The sequence below is a fragment of the Rhinatrema bivittatum genome, chromosome 1 (assembly GCF_901001135.1).
Source record: "Rhinatrema bivittatum chromosome 1, aRhiBiv1.1, whole genome shotgun sequence".
Classification (NCBI taxonomy): domain Eukaryota; kingdom Metazoa; phylum Chordata; class Amphibia; order Gymnophiona; family Rhinatrematidae; genus Rhinatrema; species Rhinatrema bivittatum.
In genome coordinates, this window is record NC_042615.1 from 144,385,626 (window position 1) to 144,406,133 (window position 20,508).

At 46.6% G+C, this 20,508-nt stretch overlaps 1 protein-coding gene across 11 annotated transcripts in view; it reads left to right on the forward strand.

Moving 5' to 3' along the window:
• Positions 1-20,508, forward strand: part of FRYL (FRY like transcription coactivator) — a 978,233-nt gene that overhangs the window by 572,152 nt on the left and 385,573 nt on the right. For all 11 annotated transcript variants that reach the window (XM_029588005.1, XM_029588013.1, XM_029587996.1 and 8 more), the window contains one exon: positions 13,781-13,952. In XM_029588005.1, coding sequence (XP_029443865.1) covers positions 13,781-13,952 — 172 coding nt within the window. The remainder of the gene's footprint in view (positions 1-13,780; positions 13,953-20,508) is intronic.

A 20,508-nucleotide genomic window follows, 5' to 3' on the forward strand; every position in this document is an offset into this window, starting at 1 on the left:
TTTTATTATCTCTACTCCTACTATACTGCCTCTCTAATTGTTTAAATTTGATTATTTAGCTTACTATTTTTAGTTTACTATTTTATTTATTTACATTATGAAACTATGTATCTACTTCCTTTCTTCTTTTGGAAATGCAAATATTATTAAATTAATATTTAACTACTGTAAACCGATTTGATATGCTCGCATGAAAAATCGGTATATAAAAATTATTAAATAAATGAATGAATTGCTTCAGAAGGAGCCCTCCTCGCTCTTGGAGACCAATGTGGTTCAGCATGTTCCATCAAGGGAAAAACGGTGTGGATTCTACTCCAGGTACTTCCAAAATCTTAAAAAAAGAGAGGGACTCCATTCCATCTTAGACTTAAGGGCCTTGAAAAATTTCTGACAAGAGAAAAATTCAAGATTGTTTTCCTGAGCACTTTAATCCCTTTCTTACAAAAAAGGGACTGGTTATACTCTGTTGATCTCAAGGATGCTTACACCCAGATAGAGATATTTCCACGTCACAAAAAATATCTCAAATTTGTACTATTGTATGCTGCCTTTTGACTTAGCATATGCCTCACGTGTCTGTGCCAGATGTCATGTCTTGTCTTGTGATTATGACACATCTTCACAGACTGAGGATGCATGTGTTCCTCTACCTGATCAATTGGCTAGTTAAGAGGCGGATGCTACAGAATCGATGTGCAAAACCATCCAGGTGTTGGAGTTGCCCAGGGTTCGTCATCAACTATTCCATGTCCTACTCAAGCCTGTCAACACAATTGGAGTTTATCACAGCACTGCTAGACACAACTCAGACAAGAGCCTTCCTTCCTCAACAAAGGGCTAAAACATTTACATCTGCAGTAAAAAGACTCCAAGTGAGTCAGCAGGTGTCTGTATGGGATATATGAGGTTGTTGGGCCTCATGGCATCAAAATTCTGTTATCCCCTTGGCATGTATCCACATTTATTTATTTATTTAAAATATTTATATGCCACTTATCCTAATTTCTAAGTGTGTTACAATAAAGCAATCATAATCATGGTACATACATGAAATAAAACATTTATTTATTTAGAATCTTATATTCTGCAACCTCCAGACATCTGTTCGGTGTAGATTGCATAAGAGCATTCATAAAAATTGTAAACAGTACAACACACAATTAAATCTATTACATCTTTCAAAAAAATACAACAAATGAAAACATAAATTACTGACTCAAGTAAATGCCTTGTAAAACAATATCGCCTTCACTGTTTTTCTGAAACGTTTAAAGTCCTGTTGCTGTTTGAGAGTAACTGGGAGCATATTCCACTCTAATGCAGCCACAGAGGAGAATGCATGCCTCCTGGTGTAAGCCATCCTACGTTTCCTGACCATATTGGTCACTTTAAGTTGGGCGTCCTGTGATCGTAAAGCACGACCAGGGGTGTACCATTCAAGAAGGTTTTTCAAAATGCACGAGGGAGTAAATCTCAGTATCTTAAAAACAATGGTTATTATCCTGAACTTACACCTCCATTTAATTGGAAGCCAATGCAGTTCTTTAATGACTGGCGTTATATGTTCTCTTCGCGTTCACCCTGATAATACTCGGGCGGAGGTTTTTTGTATCAACTGAAATACATGTATCAGCTTATCTGGAAGACCCACATACAGGGAGGCACAGTAATCCAAGTGGGAAAGCACAAGACTTTGAACAACCATCTGGAAAAACTAAGCCGGTAGCAGCATACATAGGCAACTTGTTGCTTCAAGGATAGCTCAGCATTAATAGAAAAAAAAATCACAAATCGCTCTTAGCTGCTTCAAATGCAGCTATCTTCATGTGTCAAGCTGTACTCAGGTCATAACTGCTTATCATTAATGTCCAATAATGACTATATTACTATACACCTGATTAAACAAGCAGGTTTTAATCAATTTTCTAAAGTTAAACAGAGAAGTTTCTTTCCTTAGCTCCACCGGTTAGAGAATTCAAAGTGAAGGAACTTAGATCATGAAAGATGCTCACGTTGAGTTGTCTATTCTTACAAATTTGAATGGAACCTCTAACAATGATTGGGATTCTGATCCGCAGGGGTCTTGTAGGTTGATCTAGTTTCAACACAGATTAAAATTGAAACGCAAGCCCATGGATGCCCTTAAGAAACAATAACAACCCTGAATTTGATTTGCCACATGATTGGTAACCAGTGAAGTTATTTCGTGACTGGAGAAATAGTGTGTGACATATAGGGATTCCAGAGATGACTCTCAATGCCGAATTTTGGACATATTACAGAGCTTTTAAAGTTGTTTGAGGTACGCCAAGAAATAAAATATTACAGTAACTGAGTGATGTCATAATGAGAGAATGAGCCACAGTTTTAAGATCATTTTCATTAATATAAATGACATCTGATTTGTAGGATACGTTGATATAATAGGCATTTTGTACACGGCCTATAGGAGGACAAAGAGATAATATGGAAAGGTGTTAAGTGATGCACATAGGTTAAAATAATCCAAACTGTAGTTACATGATGCTTAGTTCCATACTAGGCATCATCTCCCAGGAAAAGGATCTAGGCATCGTCATTGACAGTACATTGAAATCTTCTGCTCAGTATGTAGCAGCGGGCAAAAGAAACCAAATCTAGGAATTATTAGGAAACAAAAAAGAATAAAACTGAGAATATCATAATAGATTTGTATCGCTGCATGGTGTGACTGCATCTAGAGTACTGTGTGCAATTCTGGTTACCACATCTAAAAAAAATAAGTATAGTGGAACAAGAAAAGGTGCAGAGAAAGGCTAGCAAAGTGTTAAAAAGAATAGAACAGTTCCCTTTATGAGAAAAGGCTAAAGATATTAAGGCTTTTTATCATAGAGAAGCGACAACTGAGGGGATATGATAGAGGTCTATAAAATCTTAAGTGACATGGAATGAGTAAATGCAAATAAGTTGTTTACACGTTTAAAAGATAGACTACGGGGGACTATAAGGAAGTATATAAGAAACTGCTTCAGAACACCTTAAAAGATTAGCCACAGCCATCTGGCCTGGTCCTCCTTAAGAGCAAATCCAGCAAGGGATTCTGGGCCGTTGAAGATTCCTGCAGCCTTGAATAAGAAGGCAGGGCCCAGAAGGCTAGGGAGCCCCAGAGTGAAGGCAGGAAGCCAGCTTAAGCAAAAACTGCATATATTGGACTGGTGTGAGACCTCTGAGGTAAGCGGCCTCTGCACTGTGCTTTTGGTTTTGCTTATAGATAGATTGTATGGAATCAGCCGGAGTTTGGCCTCCTTTTTGTACTCTTGGATATTTCTCAATTTGTGGCCATGCCCGAGCGAACACAGGGACACATTCTGAAGTTACTAAGTAGCATATTTAAAACAGAGAAAATACTCAAGTACAAGTTAAACTCTGGAATTCATTGCCAGAGGATGTGGTTAAAGCAGTTAGCTTAGCTGGGTTTTAGAAAGGTTTGGATATGTTGTTAGCTACACTTGAGGAAAGCCACTACTTATCCCTAGGTATAAGCAACATCAAATCTTTGTACTATTTGGGATTCTATCAGGTCACAAGTACCTGGTAGAATCCTATGATACTGGGCTTGATGGACCCTTGGTCTGACCCAGTATGGCAGTTCTTATATTCTTAAAGATAATCTGGAAGCTGCTGTTAGACATTTATAGATGAAAATGGCAGGTGGTGACTGAGTGGCTCAGTGATTGATGTTACTAAGGGGAGGGGAACCTGGAAGCTCTCTAGAAATCACTTTATTTGCATATTTATGTTGCTCAAATTTCAGTTTAGGAAATTAATATTTGCAAACCAAAAAAATAAGTATAATTTAACATTTTAAAACAGTTCATCTTCCCAAATGAGTAGAATGCATTTGAATTGGATAGTGTACATAACACATCAGCCCAAAACTTCATTGAATTAAATGGGAAAAAATCTGTTTAGTTTTGACAAACAAAATTATACATAGATGTTTGATTTAAGCCCTTTCAATCATGGATTCCATGCTAATGGACAATTCCATATGCAGGAGCCTGGGTCTTTTTTTAATGGCAAGTTCCTAATTGATTTAATCCTCTAAATTATAAATACCAAATTGTAGAAATTTAAATTTAAAATACTAGGTTTTTTGGGCAGTAGTATGATTGCAAATGTAGGCCTTTGAAAGAAACTTTGAGACAGGGTTTGCTGTTTTGTGGGGCAAAATTCTATTATCCCCATGTTTAATGTGTCCAAGATGTAGCTACCTTAGGCTCAGAAAATACCCCCTGAATCTAGAAAAGGGTTTAAGCTAGAAATGCTTCATGTAATGGGAGTCTCCCTTGTATGGTGGATTATACCCTTTTTAGTTGATGATAAAGAAGAGTCTGAGAGCCTGATATTCAGAAAATGCTAAGCGCCTGACTTTTGTGCCTTATTTAGAAGCCTAATTTAGTGGCTATTTTCAGCCAACTATAGGCATCTAAATTTTGAGCTGAAAATAGGTTTCTATGAAGTCCATATTCATAAACCATTTAGACGGATAACATAAGTTATCAATTTAAATGGGTTACCTGGCAATATTTAGCCATTATCCGGCTAAATTCTAGCCAGGTATCTAGTTACTAGTCACCCGGCTAGAATTTAGCTGGATAAGCAGAGGTGTTCTGTGGGCGGGCAAGAGGCATTCCAAGAAGAGTGGAGTTAGACACATAAGTTAAGCGGCTAACTTCGAATATCTGAGTTAGCCGCTTAACTTATGTGTTTAACTCTAGTCAGGCCATAGGGCTGTCTTAAAGTTAGTTGGTTAGACATAACTGGTTAACTTTAAGATAGCCGGGTATGTTTATCCAGCTAACTAGCTGAGCCGCTCAGTGGCTGAAAATGGACCCAAATGTTTTAGGGTCTTAAAACGGAGTCACCTAAAATTAGGACACTTGGTGCTTTCTGAATATAGCCACATAATAGGATCAGCATTCTGAGATCTCTTCCTGCTTTCCGCAATTAAAAAAAAAACAGCATCTTCCCATCACTCCCATGTAACAGCGGGACAAGAGACATTCGTTCCGGCACACGCTCAGCTTCCCTCGCCCCCCTTAAATAACAAGACAGAACACAGTGTGGCAATAAACAATAAAGGCCGCAGTTTATTAATTTAACCCGAGCCGTAAAGTTTAACACATCAAAATTAACATTCCCCCTCTACCTCCTCCGCCGCGCGCCAGTCTTCACTTACCACCGCGGCCCAGTGGTAAGCAGCGTTTACCCCCCCCCCCTACTTACCCCGCCACGTCACCAGCGAGGGTAAGGTTGCGGCCTGAGCATCGGCCCCCCCCTTGCTCTTTAGGCCTTCCCGTGTAGCAGCCCCAAGCTACACGAGCATTCCGCCCCCCCCTCCAAAATGTCCTTCACAGTTTTCAACAATGCAATACAACATATGGCTCGGGTTTCCGCCGAAACTGCGACATGCATAGCACCCCCCCCCCCCAGGCCTCCAACAATACCCCTAAAGGGAGGGAGGGAGGGAAGCAGAACAAACCCCCTCTCTCTACGCTGCCGAATTCCCAACTGCCCCTTTTTCCCCACCACTACCTATCTATTCTACCGCTGGACCAATGACCCTGCAGCCTTTTAAACTGCTGCTCGCCCATTGGCCCGCTCCCCCTGAACCCCCAATCCCCCCCCCTTTCCGCCTACGTGCCTCCCCGACGCTCTAGCCCGTGTTACTTACGTCGACCCGAGACCAGCCCGGATCGACTTCTTTAACAGCGGGACAAGAGACATTCGTTCCGGCACACGCTCAGCTTCCCTCGCCCCCCTTAAATAACAAGACAGAACACAGTGTGGCAATAAACAATAAAGGCCGCAGTTTATTAATTTAACCCGAGTCGTAAAGTTTAACACATCAAAATTAACATTCCCCCTCTACCTCCTCCGCCGCGCGCCAGTCTTCACTTACCACCGCGGCCCAATGGTAAGCAGCGTTTACCCCCCCCCTACTTACCCCGCCACGTCACCAGCGAGGGTAAGGTTGCGGCCTGAGCATCGGCCCCCCCCTTGCTCTTTAGACCTTCCCGTGTAGCAGCCCCAAGCTACACGAGCATTCCGCCCCCCCCCCTCCAAAATGTCCTTCACAGTTTTCAACAATGCAATACAACATATGGCTCGGGTTTCCGCCACAAACAAGGGCAACTCGCTTGCCCTTGTTCCCCCACTGCGGCCACCTTTTAGAAAAGTTGCCGTTTGAGCCCCTCCTCCAAGGCATCATTAAATAGATCCAACCCAACATCCGACAAATGCACCCCGTCCCCTAGAAAATAACCGCCTAAGACCTCCCACGACCACTGGTGGCGAATCCAAAAACCGCCTTCCCTCACAATCCAGTGGCCAATCTGCCTATTCAATTTTTTAACCCCATTCCGCCACATGGGCTCCGAATGATGCTTAATCCTAATGATGACATCTGACCAACCCACTTTCGTGCTTGGCAGACGGTTCATAAGGCACGCCAAGTCTTTGCGAATTATCTTAATGAATTCCCTACAGGTTAACCGGCCTATATCGTTGCCCCCCAAATGCAAAATAAGCCATTTCGGGACTCCCCACCGGTTAATGTTGCCTTGCAAGACATCCCACAAGTCACCCCACCGCATGCCCCCCTTGCCGAACCACCGCACTCTGATCCCCCGGGACTCGATGTTCAGATTCTCGCCGTACGGCCTCTTCTTCGCCCTCCTGTGAGCCCGATGAATAAAGGAGTGACCCACGATCCAGGCACACTCCGGGTTCGACTCCTCCCCGGCCCGAGCTGCAAAACAAACAAAGCAGTTACTCACCGCCCCCCCAACCATCTGCAGACCCGCCTACCCTGCACCAGTCCTATGTCCGCACGTATCCCTTAAAAACATCAGACTTCCACCTACCTACCGCCCGAATCCGGTCCGCAGACCACCCCATTTCTGCCGCCGTGGTGGCAGCACCTATCCGAAACGAATGGGAGGTGTACCGCCGAACGTCCCACCCCACCAATGCAACCACCCTACGCAACACTGCCGCAAACTGATATCTCGTTAACGGGGAGCCATCCTCATGGGATAGAAAATGCCCCCCAACCGCTGGCCTGCCCAAGATATAAGCGAGTGCCAAGCGCACTGGACAGACCACCTCCACACCCGCCCGCAGTAAGGAAACCCACGCCCCTTTACCCCTCTGATCAGTCTTAGATTTCCGAATGCGGATCGTCACCCGATGCGCCGAAACGCATACATCCCCGACCAGGAGCCCCGCGGCCCCCTTGTCTGCCCGGGAATGCGCCACCAACTCCCCCAGCCGAAATGCCCCGAAAAATGCCCAAGAAAACGCTAACCGAAACAAAGATAACTCAAACGCCGAACTACACACCGCACGCAAACCCTCCGCTAAACTTAGCAGCTCTTCGTAGCGAATCGGCTTCCGACAATCAACTCCAACATCCGCCCCTCGTCCCCAACCGTCCAACATCTTCTTAACCAAAAAACTGCGCAACGGGCTCCCCCGCCCCGCCAGCTTCTGAAAGAAAGCAAACCCCGCCAAGCGACTCCTAACCGACGCCAAGGAAAACCCCGCGCTCTTTGCCCAAAGAATGAACCTCGCTACCAATCCCTCCCCCACTTCCCCCCCATCCCAACCATGTGCCTCCAAAAAACGAGCCACCGCCGCTCGCCCCGCTACATAGGCCTTCCAAGTCGCTGGTGCCACTGAGCTCCGGATCAACGTCCGCTGGTCTGCAAGCCAAGGCTCCAAAGATGGTCCGGGACCCGCTCTCCAAGCAAATTCGCCCGGGGCGCCGCTGCTCTGAACACGTCCCACTTGAAACGAGAGAGAGCGTCTGCAATGAGGTTCTGAACTCCAGGAACGTGCCGGGCTCGCAACGTAACGTTTAAATGCAAGCATAACAGGACCAGCGCGCGCAATAAAGCTGAAATCCGCGTACATTTCGCAGACAGCTTGTTTACTACCTGCACTACTCCCAGATTGTCGCACCACCACACTACGCTCTTATTCGCTAGCTCCTCTCCCCAAATAGTCAAGGCTACTACGATCGGGAAAAGCTCCAAGAACGTAATATTCCTCACCAAACCCTCCACCGTCCAACGCTCCGGCCAACGCTCCGCACACCATCTGCCACCGAAATACAACCCCAATCCCGAGGCTCCCGCCGCGTCAGAATACAATTCCAACGCCACATTGGAAACCTCCGTCTCTTGCATGATGCAAGTCCCATTAAAGGAGTGCAAAAACGAGTCCCAAATCTCCAATTCGTCCCGCATCGCCCTAGTTACCCTGATAAAATGATGCCCAGCGCGAATTCCGATCGTCCGAACAGACAGCCGACGGACGAACGCCCTCCCCATGGGTATCACCCTGCACGCGAAGTTCAAAGAACCGATCAAGGATTGCAACTGTCGCAACGGGAGTTTAACCGAGCCTTTGACGAGACGCACCAACTCCCTCAACTGGTCAACCTTGTCGCTCGGCAACCGGCTTACCATAGCCACCGAATCCAATTCGATGCCCAAAAAGTCAACCTGGTTAACGGCCCCTCCGTCTTGTCCCGCGCGATCGGTACCCCGAAACGTTCCGCCGTCTGAAGGAAACCACTTAATTGCCGCTCGCAAGCATCAGACTCCCCTGGTCCCACAAATAGGAAATCATCCAAGTAATGCAATGAATCCTCGCACCCGTTAAACGACTTCGTGGCCCAATGAATAAAAGTGCTGAACGCCTCAAAAAACGCGCAGGACACAGCGCAACCCATCGGCAAGCAGCGATCAAAGAAATAACGCCCCTCAAAATAAAACCCCAATAGCGGGAAACAGGACGGGTGAATCGGTAACAGCCGGAAGGCGGACTCAATGTCCGCCTTGGCTAATCTCGCTCCCGGCCCCACCTTGCGCACCAACGCCACCGCTTCGTCGAAAGAGGCGTACTTCACACTACAAGCCGACCTTGGGATGAAATCATTCACGGACGCACCTTCCGGGTGTGATAAATTAAGGATCAGCCGAAATTTACCAGCCACCTTCTTGGGAATAACTGCCAACGGCGACAAGTGCATCCGCTGGTACGGGCGACTGGAAAATGGCCCCGCTAGCCGACCTAAACTAATTTCCTCCTGCAATTTAGCCCTGGCGACGTTTGCCAATAAAGAAGCCGACCTGGCGTTTCTAGCCCTCCCCCCTGAACCCGGACCCGTATAGGGAATTAGAAATCCTTCCTGAAAGCCACTCCGCAACAGAACAGCCGCTGTCCTATCGGGATAAACAGACAACCCTTCGACCAACGCCTCAAAATTAATCGGAGAGTCTGCCTTACACCGTAACTGGGCGCTACTTGGCTCCCTTGCCAAGGCCCACCCCTGACCCTTTGGGACATTTGAGGGCTGCGTGACCTCCTCCGCAAGTGGCGCACGCATGGCGAAACTTGCACTCGGGAAACAAGCAGGTAAGCTTGTTAAACCGCCAGCAAACGTCCGGCGCCCCTCCCGCCCCTCGAACTCCCGACTCGCTTGCTTTGGGAACGCCCGCTCGAAAGGAAGGACTCCGAACTCCTCCCGCCGGGAACCCACCTGACGCCACGCCGCCTCCTCCCCCCGTCTCCGCCCTCTTGCCCGCCCCCACGCCTTTATTGGTCATCTGTGTCAACCAAAGATGGATGTCCTGAGCACCCCACGACATGTGTTTGTTCCCCGCCATTTTTTCCCTGAACTTCTCGTCATAGTTGAGCCAAGCCCAACCTTCATAGTCCTTGAATGCGCCCAGAATGCTGTCCGCGTAAGACAGCAAAGCTCCATACTGCGACGGATCAAAATGGCTGACCACGCTGGCAAGCCTCAAAAACCCCCGAACCCAATTAACTATCGTTTTGGCAATACGCGGCCCGGAGCCATGTTTCCTATGCCTTTTCTTCGTTTTCCTGGAACCCTTCTTGCCCCCCCGCCGCCCCTCCAACAACTGAAAGATATTCACGAATTTCCTTTTCTTAATGCGGCGCACCAGACGCGAAGGCACCTCCTCCCACAGTTCCGTGAGGGATGCCAACGCAGGGTGCCCCGCCTCTAAGCTGGGCCCCGCCTCCAACACCGCCCGCCTGCCACCCCGCTCCTCACTAGAGCTAGAACTGGACGACGAGGAACTCGAACTACTCGCTCCCCCCGAGGACTTCCGCTTACCTTCCCGCCCCTTCGTCTCCCGCGGCTGGACCCCCAGGTCCTTACCTGCAATTCCAGGGGCGCCTCTGTCCATCTCTCCCGCCGCCTCGCTGGACCCAGCTTCCGCCATGGTACCGCCACCGGTCAGCCTCCTCCGCTCCGTCCATTCTCCGGCTCCCTGCCCGACCTGCTCCCGCCATGCCTCACGGCTGGACGGGCCTGGGCGTTCGTCCTCGCTCTCCGCTGTGGGCAAACTGCCCGCTCCGCGTGCACGCGGCAACGCCTCGGACCCTCCGAACCACGGTTGACTCCCACAGGAGTGGAAACCCTCCGGCAAAGCCGGGCCCACAAGCGGGGTGCCGGAACTCGCCGGCCAGCCCCCCATCCCAGCGCCTCCCTGCCCTCCCACGGCGCCTGGAACCTGGAGAACTCCATACCCCGACCTAACCACGTGCTCCACGATGTCCGCAATGAGGGCCGCCGTGATCGGCGAGCCCTGCCCCGGGGGAGGTGCAAGGCCCCAGCCCGTCTGTGGAGGAATGCCGGATGCTGCAGGGCGGCTCGGCACCCGCCTGGCCGTAGCGCTCCGTCCGCCCATCCCCGACAGGGCCGCCGCGCCGCGCCTCCTCCTCCCGCTGCCCGGACGCGGGCCAGGGGAGCCAACAAAAGGGGTGGCAACAGCCGAGGCGCCAGCCGCCAACGCCTGAGAGGGGAGGCGCGCACGGGAGGGGGCGGTCTGCTCGCGCCGACCCCCGGCACACACCGGCTGCCGGGACGCGGGGCCCCCGAACGCGTGAGGAAGCCGCCGACCCGCCCTAGGCCCGACCCGACCCGCCGCATCCGCAGGGGTCAAACCGCCAGCACGCACCCCGCTCACCGGCCCAGAGGGCTCGCCTCCCAGCGCCGGAGATAACGCCTCCGCCCTTGCGGCCCGTGCGGCTAAAGCCAGCCCAAAGTGCGAACCCGGGCTAGTGACTCCCCCCGCCTCGTCGGGCTCCGGGCCACTCTCGCCGGAGTCCGACTGGTATTGCACCAGCGGGAGGGGGTTGATGGGGCGAGGGACCGGGGTCGGCGCAGCCGGAAGGGCGGAAGACTCACCCCGACCCGGCGAACTCACCCGCGGCAACCGCTCTGGAGGGACCGCCTCTCGCACCCGACCTGCCCCTGCCGCCCTTGCCGCCGAACACGTCGCCGATCTCCCCCTCGAGCCACTGACCGACTTCGCCGTTGCCGCCTTCATGCCGCCGGACTGCACCGCCGAACTAAATTCGTGAACCGCCGAGCTAAACTCACTAAATGCCTCTCCCCGAACGCGTTACTCCCCGGCAGTTGGTAATTCGGCAAGCAGAAAGCAGAACAAACCCCCTCTCTCTACGCTGCCGAATTCCCAACTGCCCCTTTTTCCCCACCACTACCTATCTATTCTACCGCTGGACCAATGACCCTGTAGCCTTTTAAACTGCTGCTCGCCCATTGGCCCGCTCCCCCTGAACCCCCAAACCCCCCCCCCCCTTTCCGCCTACGTGCCTCCCCGACGCTCTAGCCCGTGTTACTTACGTCGACCCGAGACCAGCCCGGATCGACTTCTTTTAAAAGAAGAAAGTTGCCAGCCTTCCCAGCACTCCACTTGCCTCCAGCGCTTGAAAAATATAAGAGGGGTAGACACTATCCCCTCCCACACCTGCTTCACACCTCTCCTGGCAGCCTCCCTTTTCCATCTTGCCTGAGCCAGGAGGGAAGAGTGTGGTAGCCTGCTACTGGCTAGGCTGAATATTTGTGCAGCAGTTTTAACTTCTCCTGGCATTTAAGTATTCATTTATTCACTTTACTCGATGAAGCAGCCAATCCAGAATTGAGTTCTGAATAGTTATTAGCTGCTTCAACAAATGCTTAAGTGCTAGGATCTTTTAAAATTACTGCACTAAATATTAATCCCAACTGGGAGAAAGTAAGATCCTCTCCTACTCCCAGGGGTTGATGTGTAGGGGCAAGCCTAGCCTCCTGTTATATTTTCCAAGCACCAGAGGCAAGCTGATGGATCTCCCTGGCATAGACTTTTGTCTTCATATTTTTAATTATGTAAACCGTTTTGACAAAAACTCATTTTATAAAACGGTATATAAATATTTTAAATAAATAAATAAATAAATATTGGAGGGATGGGCAGGTGTTAGGGGTAGTGGATCTCCCCCCAGCAGAGTCATTTTTTTATAGCATGGAAAGCAGATGGAGGTGATGGATGGCCAGATTTAGGGCTGTGGCAGCACCTAGATTTGGCCATCCAAGTTAGGTGCCTTGTGCTGAAAATAGTGCTGGGCTCCTAATTTCTTAACTCTGACCTGGCTCCACCCTCCACCCTTCATGTGTAAATTTAGGTGCCTTGTGATTTAAGGCCCTTAAATATTGGTGCCAAGACTCAGAAAATATTTAGATTCATGAATCTAAGCATCCAAAGTTAGGTGCTTATGATTTTTTGAATAGCAGCCTTCAAGTGTCTAGTGTAACACTGGCAACCATGACCACCAGCACTGTACCACCATTCTGTTCCCAAGGAAAACATCACATGTATTAAAATGGATAACGTGAGGCCATAGTTTTATTTACGAAATGGCATATTATTAACAAAACGTGTTCGCAAGCCATCTGCATTCCCTGTCTGCCTGAGACTAGTTGGACAATTAATGTACCTCAACCAAGTGAGCCCTCCATGGGTAAGCTAGGCTGTATTCTTGAAAATTCAACCCAAAACTCAAGGAGATCCTACCATGTTCAAGGTAGGGCTAGCCCCATCTGGTGTGGCTGAACCCAACTCATGCATTACAGCTTAACTGAAACACCTTAGGTACTGTGAGCCCCCATACCAGATGGCCTGATATTGCACTACCTTGATTGCAAGTCCATGTCTCCCAAAGTGCCACTTTGTGAGAGGCCCCCAGACCTTCTAAGATAGGGTCCCCTTACAGTCGATGACTTTGTTCATCACCATTCTACCTTTGACTCAGGTACCCAACAAACTGTGACTATAACAAATTGGAACTCAGCTTCATAACATTGTTGTCATAATTCTAAGTCAAATTTTGGATTGGATGGTGGTGGTGTTGAGGGGGCATGGGTATGTAGCAAGCTGACCAGAACAGAAGAGGCCTGCTGGAGCTGCATGTTGGATTTTAAGCCCCAGTACTGCCGATTGCACCCTCCCACACTCATTCCATCAGTCTGCGCAACAGCAGAATTGGCTGGAGATTTTCATTCTGCCGCTTTGGAACAAAAGGGGAGGGGGAGCTGTGGAACATTGACACCATGTTACTGGCTGGCTCTGTGCACAGAAGCTCAGGACTTTTTTATATTATTAGTTCCTAATTGATTTAATCATTTAATAAATTCTAAATCTTATAAATTTAAATTAAAATTACCATGAGCATTTTTTGGCTGTCCTATGACTGCAGCTGTAGACCTTTTGAGAAGACTAAAAATGAACTGGCTGAGAGATGAGTAAGAAAACTAAAAATCAATAATTAGTTTTTGTTATTGTCTTTATTTTGGTTGTAATTTTACAGTTTTCTCTAATGTTTAATATCTTTTTTTTTTTTTTGTCATTTAAAGAGAATGAATATAGGTCTCAGAGTCTTTCTTGTAATAGCAGACAGTTTACAACAGAAAGATGGAGAACCACCAATGCCTACCACTGGAGTTGTTCTTCCCTCAGGAAACACACTACGTGTAAAGAAAATTTTTCTCAATAAAACTCTGACAGATGATGAAGCAAAGGTTATAGGTAGGTTTTATTCTTTTTCTAACAGAAAATGATTTAATGCACTGATCTATCATAATAGTGAGGTAGCATCTATCAGAACTGTATTTTTGTATTAGAGCATGAAAGTAAAAAATGGTTTTGACTAGTGAGACTTTTTTCTAGGTAAGTATAATTGGGACCAGCAACTTCAAACCATAAGTTGTTGTCATAGCACTGACTCAGCACTGCCTAATTAGTTTTATTTGTTAAATGATGTCTCACCCCAAACACTTTTCTGGAGGCACATTGAATTTGTGTTAAATTAAATATGTAAGATTTTTAAACTTTCCACAATGTTATTTTCACCACAGGTATCCAGTTATCTGCTAGGGTCATTACCCTGATAGATTGTTCACAAGAGGTCTTTTTCTAATAAGGCCTGTAGTTATAGGATTATAAAGTGTTATCTTAAAGCTTGTGGTTTATCAGATTTCTCAAAACCAATAATACCATAAAGTTTATAGTAAATACTGTTAGCTGTAAGAAATGAAAAGGAATAGTTTCTAGACTAAACATTATAGTTTAATTTTATTATACAGTTGAGTAAATAGCTTTCTGATTATTAAGATCTTTTGTGCTGGATTTTTAGTAGCATTTCTTATAGATTCAGACTGTTTGGTATGGTTTTGAACATAGTCCATATATTTCTGCTCCACTAAGTCCCAATATTTGACATTTTAATTTTGTAATTGCCCAGGAAGCTGCTAAACCAACGTGGACTGAAGTATTCATTATGTAGATACCTTTGGGTCTCCACTAGATGGCCCCAGATCCCTGCCTTTTAGTTGTCAGTAAGAGGGAGAGACCATACCCTAAGGCACCTCCCTTTGAGTATAGCTGAGATAGTAGAAACCCAAACCAATAAGGGGAGGGGGCTGCTAGGAGAGTGTGTCAGTGTAGGTTTTGGTGTGCTGTCCAAGATTAGGGCCCCTGCCTAGATAAGGAAAGGAGAGAAACTGCCCAGCCAGGTCTTGGCTAGAGAGAGATGGAGAGTTTTGGTTGTTTTGGCTATGTTTCTGTAAGATTTTGTGTTCTGAGACCTTGTACCTTCTGGGAAGTTGAAACCCCTCTCCAGGAGTATAGGAGCGAAGCTGATTACCCCTTCACCCATTCCAAGAGAAGGTTGCTGTAACCATCAGAGAGAAGATTGTTGTTTCCCCCAAGCAGTTTTGTTTTGCCTGAATTGGGAAGGAAGAATTTTTTGCCCCCTTCCGTACCCAGAGCTAGAAGCTTTAAGAATTGAATCCAGTTAGGGGCCTTTCCTCCTGGCGGAGGAAAGGCCCCTAACTGGAAAGAAGAGGAGAAAGACAACTGGAGACCCCCAATGCAGTTTATACCCCGGGGATGCAGGACACTGCCAGGTTGGAGCTCAGGATTACCATGTGGACCTCAGATACTGTGGGAAAGGGGATGTCTGTCATGATTAAGATACCCCAGCCACCTTGGGACAAATATTCATTCTACCTCATGGATGATAAACAAGTTCCAAGCCCTGGTACTAAGGGCCACTTCCACAGAGGGAGAGACATACTCTCATATGGGTGAAGAAGCTGGATGAAACTGGACACTACCTTATTTATGCAACTTTATTTTTTTTTTTTTTAAATCAATCACAGTAAACTTTATTTTGATCACCCATCCAGTGAGTCCAGCCTGTTTTGTCCATGTACCTGTCCCAAAGAGACAGAGTAACAACTGAAATTTGATTCCTTTTACCTGCCTGGGCCTAGAAGGTCGTCCTCTTCCCAAATAGATAAGATCCCAACCCTTGGGACACGAATATGGGGAGAGGACCCATTGGAGACAGCCCCAAAAAATAATGCTTTTATGGAACCTTAGGATATCGCCCATCCATAAAATAAAGGGGTTACAATTACATAGATATAGATAATACAAATGAAGTTTATTTAGTAAAGAAAGGACAAGAACCTAATCACAATGCTGTATACATTTGGCAATGCAAAATTTCAAAATTGTCCTGGAATTTCAGGACCTTTTTGCCACAATATAATGCCACTCTGACTAGTAGCCCTGGCTTCCTAGCATAGTTGTTCTGTATATAATGCTTAAGTTGAATTACCTCCTGATGCTTGATGCCACCATAATAGAAAACAGCCAGATTCCCTACCAAAGCTTCAGATGCTCTTTCAACAAATAGGCAGGATTTAGAAATGTTTAGAAATGTTGCGGCTATTCTGCTTTTAGCTACCAGTATGTAGAGCAGTTTGTATCAAAGATTTTTATCTTATTAAAATTAAATATTTCTAGGTGCATGATTACTGAATTATTTCTCACTCTGTGGTAATAAATACTATATGGTATGATTTTTTTTTTGAAGATCATAGATATTAGAGCATAGATGCAGGTTGCCACTTAGCTGCTTATACCATAATGATCTGTATGCTGAGGGTGGCACAAATGTTCTGGTTTCTGATTAGTTATTGGTCTGAAGCTTCATTACAGTAGATTAGCTTAACTGTTTCATTCATGAATTCCCCACTCCTCTCCAGTAAATGTAATATGTCACCATTTTGACTTCATCCAGAGATAGCATTTACATGTAGTTTTGTTTTGCTTTGGGTTTTTTTCTAGTTTTCTTTCTGCATGTTGTAAATACAATAGTGTGCCTAAAGAACTAGAAAGTTTTTGTGGGGATTCATGGTGCATAAATAGCAGTTCCTTTCTGTACTTTGACGACTAGGTTCAGAATTTGAGTAGAGTGACACATTATTGCAAACTTTTACTAAGAGAAGACTTCTGTCAATTAACAAATTCTCTTATGTTTGCTCAGGATTCCCTTATTTATTAGCATTTGATATTACACCTTTTCCTAAAGATAGGCCCAAAGCAGTTTACATAAAATAACAAGACATTACAAAATTAATGGATACATACAGATATGAGATAGCTAGTAATTAGGTAAGTAGCATACTTTAGGAAAGAATAACAAAGTGGGTAAATTGCATATATAGGGGTAGATTTTCAAATAGCGCGATTTGGCGTACTTTTGTTGGCGCATCAGGCGCCAACAAAAGTACACTGGAGTTTAGTAGATACGCGCGTAGCCACTAAAATCCGGGATCGGCGCGCACAAGGCTATCTATTCCGTATAGCCGGCGCGCACCGAGCCGTGCAGCCTACCTCCGTTCCCTCCGAGGCCGCTCCTTTCTTTTGCCCTCCCCTCCCCTTCCCCTCCCTTCCCCTACCTAACCCACCCGCCCGGCCCTGTCTAAACCCCCCCCCTTACCTTTGTCGGGGGATTTACACCTCCCGGAGGGAGACGTAAATCCCCGAGCACCAGCAGGCCGCTAGCGCGCCGGGACGCGACCTAGGGCGGGTCCGGAGGGCACGGCCACGCCCCCGGGCCCGCCCCCGAAACGCTACGGCCCACCCCGCAAACGCCGCGCGGATCGGGCCCGCCCCCGACACGCCCCCCTCGGGAAAACCCCGGGACTTACGCGAGTCCCGGGGTCTGCGCGCGCCAGTAGGCCTATTGAACATAGGTGCACCGGCGCGCAGGGCCCTGCTCGCCTAAATCCGCCCGGATTTAGGCGGATTTAGGCGAGCAGGGCTCTGAAAATCCGCCCCATATAGTATACCTACAATACCTGAATGTAATCTACTTTGAAAATGCCTGAAAAGCGAAATATAAATAAATAAAATAAGTTAGATTCATCATCTGCAACTATATTGACAAATGCATCCTAGCTATTATCATACACTCATTGATGACATAATAAAATCTCAAATGCCTCCAACGTTTACAAAGCACAGCATCAATACTTTAGAAAGCAGCCAAATCCACTGACCACATCAGCCACACTGCTCCTGATTGAGAATAAGATAAAATTTAAAATACATGGATTTTTAAGACAGCAAAGAATTAACTGGCCCCTGAATATCTTTCCGTATACCCAAACAAGGGAACTGTGATCCTCCTAACAGGCCTTCTAGCTTCCCCTCCACTGGCTTCAACTAGACTACTATGCATGAGACCTCATGCATTCAGCTTTTCTGCCCCAAAATAAGGAACAAACTATTTTTAATGCTGCACCTGGAAACTTTTTACCTCACCTTCTGGAATAAACTCAGACTTGACTGTTAAGCCTTGCCTTTCTTTCTACTTTACAGCAGAGACTCATCCTCTAGTCTCTTACTACCAGAAGTCTTTCCAATTGTAAATTCCACAAGGATTGCAAACTTCCAGGCAACTTCTGTTTTACCAGTTCGTAATATCTTTCACACAGCTCATGTTTAAGAAGCAGTTAGATATGCCATATTTTTTGCTCCATAAGAAGCACTTTTTTGTCTGTGCGTCTTATGGAGCGAATATTAAAAAACAAAACAAAAAAAGCTAACTATAACCCCCAAGACTTGCCAAAAGTCCCTGGTGGTCCAGCCGGGGTCTGGGAGCAATCTCCTGCACTCGGGCCGTCAGCTGCCAGTATTCAAAATGGCGCTGATAGCCTTTCCCTTACTATGTCACAGGGGCTACCGGTGCCATTGGTCGGCCCCTGTCACATGGTAGGAGCAATGGACGGCCGGCACCATCTTGTGCTCCTACCATGTGACAGGAGCCGACCAATGGCACCGGTAGCCCCTGTGACATAGTAAGGGCAAAGGCTATCAGCGCCATTTTGAATACTGGCATCCGATGGCCCGAGTGCAGGAGATTGCTCCCGGACCCCCGCTGGACCACCAGGGACTTTTGGCAAGTCTTGGGGAGGGTCAGGAGGGTGGGGGGTTGTAGTTAATTAAATTTAAAGGGTTGGGATGGGGACAAAAAAAAAACATTTTATGCCCTCCCCTAATTTGCTCCATAAGAGACACAGATGCCTGGGAACAGAGCCGGTTTAGCACACCATTTTTTTTTTTTAAATTTTCCCGCTCTGAATCCTAGGTGCGTCTTGTGGTCAGGTGCGTCTTATGGAGCGAAAAATACGGTAGGTAGCCCAGAAGTGGGTGAACCTTGTGGAATTTTCAGTTGAGAAGACTTCTAATGTGCAGTGGGAAGAAGATTAGTCTCTCTGGAGTCTAGGGGAAGACCTGGCTAACAACCAAGCTTTGGCTTTTCTCTGGAAGATGAGGTAGCAAGTTTCCAGGCACAATATTAGAGGTAGTTTGTTCCTTATTGTGAGGCACAACAGCTGAATGCGTGAAGTCTTATGCATGTTACTCTAGCTGAAGCCAGTGGAGGGGAGGATAGAAGGGCATGTAAATCTACGTGATGCATATTCATTGTGGATATCCTGAATACCTGGCCTGTTTCTGGGTGTCGAGGACTGGAGTTGGCCACCCCTAGAATAGAGAGTTGCAATAGTTGATGGAGTTGGTGATCAGTGAGTGTGTTACTGTAGCTAGGTCTTATTTCTCAAAGTAGTTATGCAGTTGGCAGATCCAGGATATGTGTAGAAAGGAGATCACTACCATCAGTAAGATGTCTATTTACATTAGGAAATGCAAGTTGAGCTGTACCTCCAGACTATGTACAGAGTCTTCAAGGTTGTAAGATGGCTCCTGATAAGGAGGGAAAAGTTAATAGATTACCTTTGTTGGCTTAATCAGAGGAGTTTGGTCTTGGAGAAGTTTAGTTTTGATTTGTGTTTAAGCCATAGGACTACTACTGAGAGGTAGTCAGTGATATTAGTGATGACTGCATTTTGGTCAGTCTCTGTTTTGATACAGAGCTAGATGTCATTGGCAGATAGGTGAGATTCAATGTTGAAATACTGGATAAGGTTGCAGATTGGGTGGATATAGATGTTGAAGAGGACTGGGTAAAGCACTGAACTATGGGGCACTCCACAGGTGAGATTCCTAGGTGTGGATGTTGTGTTATCTCATGAGGTGGACTGTGATTTGTTGGTTAGGAATGATTTGAAACATTCAAGAGCATAGCCCTCAAACTAATGTCTCTCAAGCTTTGTTGTAGGATCAGATGAACAGCAGTGTCAAATACGGCAAAAAGGTCTAGTAGGACCAGGGTGTATGATGCACCCAGTAACATTGTGGATAGTGCTGGATAAATGTGACAGTATCGCTTTCTCCTGTCTCAGTCTTTGTGATACATAGGGTGTAGAGTTTAAATTATTAAGTTACATCCATGATGAGAGAAGCTTTGTTAGCTGAGCACACATTGTGTAGACCAAGCTGAAGGGGTAAAGAAATGATCTGTTTGGGACAGACTGTGTTAGGTGACAGGTAGAAGGCATCTAGAGTAGGTAGGTTTTGGTGAGTGGGGCTTCCTCCTGTACCAATCCACTTCTACAGGTAGGATGGTTTTGCTGAAACACATTGTAGTGATATAGCATAAATCAAGTGCCATTTATCAAACGTTAAATAGAGGGCATAGTAGGATTAAAAGTAAAGGTCACTATTGGTCACCGGACTCTTAGGCTTGATTAGATCAAAAAATAGTGTATCCAGAAGGCTGGAGTCAGAAAATCCTGTGGATTGAAACAGTTTTGGAGTTGAGATTTTAGCTTCTCTAGACTTACTAAAAGGAGAAAAAAAAGACTTTGCTATCTAGTTACTGATC